Source organism: Lupinus angustifolius, unplaced genomic scaffold (assembly GCF_001865875.1).
Source record: "Lupinus angustifolius cultivar Tanjil unplaced genomic scaffold, LupAngTanjil_v1.0 Scaffold_877, whole genome shotgun sequence".
In the NCBI taxonomy this organism is placed as follows: domain Eukaryota; kingdom Viridiplantae; phylum Streptophyta; class Magnoliopsida; order Fabales; family Fabaceae; genus Lupinus; species Lupinus angustifolius.
In genome coordinates this window covers 1-4,477 of record NW_017728200.1, presented here as the reverse complement: position 1 = coordinate 4,477, position 4,477 = coordinate 1, and the positions used below count along the sequence as shown (strand labels likewise).

At 35.2% G+C, this 4,477-nt stretch overlaps 1 protein-coding gene across 1 annotated transcript; it reads right to left on the bottom strand.

The window, feature by feature from the left end:
- Positions 1 to 1,224: 1,224 nt before the first annotated feature.
- Positions 1,225 to 3,969, bottom strand: LOC109341912 (ribosomal RNA small subunit methyltransferase NEP1-like; the record flags this gene model as incomplete). The annotated part of the gene is made up of 6 exons (XM_019579884.1): positions 1,225 to 1,520; positions 2,360 to 2,417; positions 2,504 to 2,586; positions 2,969 to 3,079; positions 3,185 to 3,329; positions 3,853 to 3,969. Coding segments are annotated over 6 exons (594 nt in total), but the record flags the coding sequence as incomplete, so codon positions are not given.
- Between the last annotated feature and the right edge of the window lie 508 nt (positions 3,970 to 4,477).

The window sequence follows — 4,477 nt, the reverse complement described above, 5'->3', positions numbered from 1 at the left end:
AAGATTTCTCCTTGCTGAAGTCTTTTGATGTGAATGATAATTATAGCAAAGCTCCAAAAATGACTTAGCTGATGTGGTCTCCTCCTCTTGTTGGTTGCATTAAGATAAATACTGACGGAGCTACTCATTGAGCTCCGGGGCATGCGGGCAAGGCTGGTTTATTTAGAGACAAAATGGGTGATGTGTTGGGTTGTTCTGCTTATTACTATGGAATTCATGACTCCTTCTATGCCGAGCTCTTGTAGGCTATCTTAGACATTGAAATAACTCATAAGGATTGGAAGAAGATCTGGTTGGAGTGTGACTCAACTTTGGTAGTCAGCTCCTTTAATAATCCGATTAATGTCTCTTGAAAGCTGGCTAATAGATGGAATAATTGTTTATGTTGAATACAGGGAATGAATTTTAATGTGTTTCACATTTATAGGGAAGGAACTTGCCTCTTTTGGTGTCCTCTCAAAATGTTACTCATGGTGGGATAATATTCATGATTTTCTCACTCAGAAATTCTATAGGAATAGGTCGGGTTTACCCGATTATAGATTTCATTAATTGTTTACTCATCTTAGTTTGGTTGAGCTGAGTTTTTAGTTATTGTTGTTTTAATTTTTACTCCCGTGGGAGATGCTAGTTTTGTTTTGTGGTTGCTCTGTTGTGCTTTCTTTGCAGGTTAGGTTATGTGTCTGTCATTTCTGGTTGGGCAGTTTTAGTGGCGGAGTCAAGTTTTGGTGCTCTATCTATCCTTCAGTGCTATGAGGTCTGTAAGTGGGATTCTCTACTGTTAAGGAGTTGCTGTTGCGGTTTTTGTTGTTGCCGCTGGGTCTCAGTGCAACGAGGGTTGCTGATTCTTGGTGGCTTCAGTGTTCTTTGTTGTGCTGGTGTTGTCTCTTGTTATCTTTGGGGGCTATTTTCTGCCTTGGGTTTTGGCTCTCTGGTTTTTCCTCGTGTGACTGCTGGCTGTTAGGTGGTCTCTAGTTGGTGTGCTTTGGTGCTGCATTGGGGTTAATTGCTATTCTTTGGTTTGTAGTTCTCGGGTTACTAAAGTTGGTTCTTTATTCTTCTGTTTTTTGGCTCTTTTGGAGTTGTCAATTACAGCTAACTGCTAAGTTAAACGTGAACATTGAAATTAAAAATTAAAATAAAATGGACGTATGGAAGAACCCCAAAGATTCTGACCAACACATAGCTTGAGCCTTGTTTTGTATCTTCTAACCAAATACTATATATTAAACGCATGAAAGGAATGTTCAATCCAAATACAACATTGTCGTTCAATATTTTAACCTTGTGTCACTCTGGTCCAAGATATTGACCCCTAGCAAAAACCTCATAATTAATTAATCTTGTATTTCCTACATCATTCCATTCCCTGATACATCAAACTGCACCTGCCATTTGAACTAGAAAATTGTAGCTAGGGCATAAACTGAAGAGGTTTAATCATAATATCTTCCACTTTCCCTCGAGGGCACCACAAATCCTTCCAATACAGTACGCAGCACTTAGAGGATATTCAGAAACTGCAATAATAATAAAACACAAATGAAGAAAGAAACTAGAAAATAACCCAACAGTAATGCATTTTAAGTAATTGAAGTTTATCCATTCTGCATAAACATAATAAGTCAAATATCAGATTTTAAAGAAACCAGGTAATGATTCAAAGTGAGGTCAGAAGCTCTTCCCAAGCACAATTTATACAAATTGGGCTCAATTTGAACATTCTGATGGTTGAGCCTAAGCAGTCTTCTTTGGCTTAAAAGAAGCTTTCCACTTTGTTCATATAATCATGTATGTGGTCATCCTATGATAAAAATGTGGCATTCACCGGTAAACAAATGTTTATTTTTATAAAATGTGAACTATACTGCCTCACTAGTCTGGTTATAACTATTTGCCAACATTATTTAAGCTAGCAAAAAATAAGCTCTGCTAGTGATCATACCTCACAGTCTTGCATTATCCGGTTAAACTTAGACTCGTCATAAAGTAACTTTCATTTTATTCTTTTAAAAAGGAAGCCAGATGAATGGGGATTAGTTCATCTAACCAGATTAAGTATAGTATCATTTTATTAATCTCGCAACTGTCTTGAAATTTGATCACCAAATTGTAAATGATGAAACACTAATAGTAATAATTAGTAATATAAATAATGAAAACAAAATTAAAAAATATTGGATTCCAAAGTGCAAGAAATATGAGGTTACTAGATAAGCAGGACACCACAATCAGATATTACACACCAAAAAACAGAAACTCAAGACAAAGAAATTAATGGTGTTAAAAATGTGTGTCGTGAGTACGTATATAATAACTAACAAGAGAAGGTAAAAAAACTCTGCAAGGATAAACTTACTTGATATATAATCATCTGTATAATCTGTCTCAATCTTTCCATGGGCCATTGCCCCCAGCTGAAATTAGATTTTAACCAAAGTCAAACAATTATCAGATAATAATAAGCATAGATAGATATTAAAAGTCAAACGTCAGAAAGTACCACAAAGACAAAGTCCATATCAGTGGGAACAGTTTTTACGTAGTCATTCATATCAACCACCTTTTCTGAGCTATGCGAGAAACCTAACATTCAAAGGAAGATCAGGATTCAGGAATCCTCGGCACAGTAAAAAGAGAGGAGGTAATAATAAAAAATAACCACTAGCTCAAGAAAACTTTCTATATCCTCTATGTAACAAACAAAGAAACCCCTTTCAAAAAATCATGTAACCATGAAATCATTTTCAAAATCATNCCTTTTCTGAGCTATGCGAGAAACCTAACATTCAAAGGAAGATCAGGATTCAGGAATCCTCGGCACAGTAAAAAGAGAGGAGGTAAAAATAAAAAATAACCACTAGCTCAAGAAAACTTTCTATATCCTCTATATAACAAACAAAGAAACCCCTTTCAAAAAATCATGTAACCATGAAATCATTTTCAAAATCATTAGAAAAGAACTCACCTATTTTTCGTGAGTTGATAGGCAAATACTGAGTTACTGGGTTTTTGATGGTGCGCAGAAGTTTCTCACGCTTGCCAACAGCAGATATGCTTAATTTCTGAAGCAATTCCACTGCAAGGTAGCAAAATTTAGCAACAAAGGAGAGTATATTCCTTTAACTAAGAATTGCAGCACAAATGATACGGTAGGTTGGGGATTAAAATAGCTAAAACTTACACATGACACCACAGAACCTTTTGAACGTTCTTGGAATTCGGACATAAGGCTTAACCTCTATAAGAACGCCTTTTTCAGTCTTTATGTATACTGCTTGCAACCTCCCAGCTTTATTTAGCGGGCTATCTAAGATAGCTAGAAGAACCTGAAAACACATTGATATAAAATGAGTCTAGAAAGACCAAAACAAAAAAAAAACAAAAAAAACAGCATATGAGAGTATGAGACTATCATTGTATGATTGTAGGCAGTGTTTTAAAATGCACTCTATAACTGCAATTATAGTTGCAGCAACATTGTAGTTTCGGGAGTGTTCACAATGGAATCTGATCACAATTGCGGCCATATTGACTGCATTTATCTACAATTTTCCACAAGTGTGATAATGCAACGTAACCACAATTGCAATTAAAACACCTATTGTAGGTATACTTGAGGGGGAAAAGGCCACTTCATTGAGACCATTTACATGATAATGAAAATAGATTTAACTCCACCCATTATAACTACAACAAAGCAGCAAAACAAATTCAGTAACAAAAGAAGTAGGCTTAGAAGAAATCAGGGTTTTAAGAGTACGATAAATAAGAACCAAAAAACTCCTAGCCAAATTATATGGAAGGAAAATAAAAATACTAATAAACCTTCTTATAGTGATTTGCACCAACCTGATGAGTAATATCAGGCCTGTAATCACCAGGGTTCTTGTTGTTTTTGCGGAGGAAATTGGCATGCTCGTCTGAGTTCAAAAGCTGATAAGTCTGAACACAAAGGAAACAGAAGAATTAACGGTTATATTCACACATTATCCCACTAGCAGGTAGGAGGTAGCAAGAAAGGCACAAAACCATACATTGAGAATGAAATTCAATACCAAAGTTTCACATATTCAATATCACAACACATACAAAAACATAATAAAAATACAATGAAGCTGTGGTTGGATAGATGAAAATCAATTGAAAACAGAGTGGAACGGAATGAGTGAAATGAAACTAGGTATCATTATTCGTATTGTTTAAAATTACATATAGGAAGCCGAGTGCACCAGGCTTAAAATTACATTGAATATATTATATTCAATACCTCTATTTTTTTTACCTCCTGACTGGGGTATAGGGAGGAATTAGACATGATGAGACAGAACCAAGTTGTTATTATTCACTTCAATCCGATACAAAAATCTAGAAAAGGATAAATCAATTTATTTCCATTCCATTACAACCAATAAAACTCTAAGATAACTTTGAAATAATCCTAGTACCAATAAAACTCCTAAGAATAAAGTGGGGA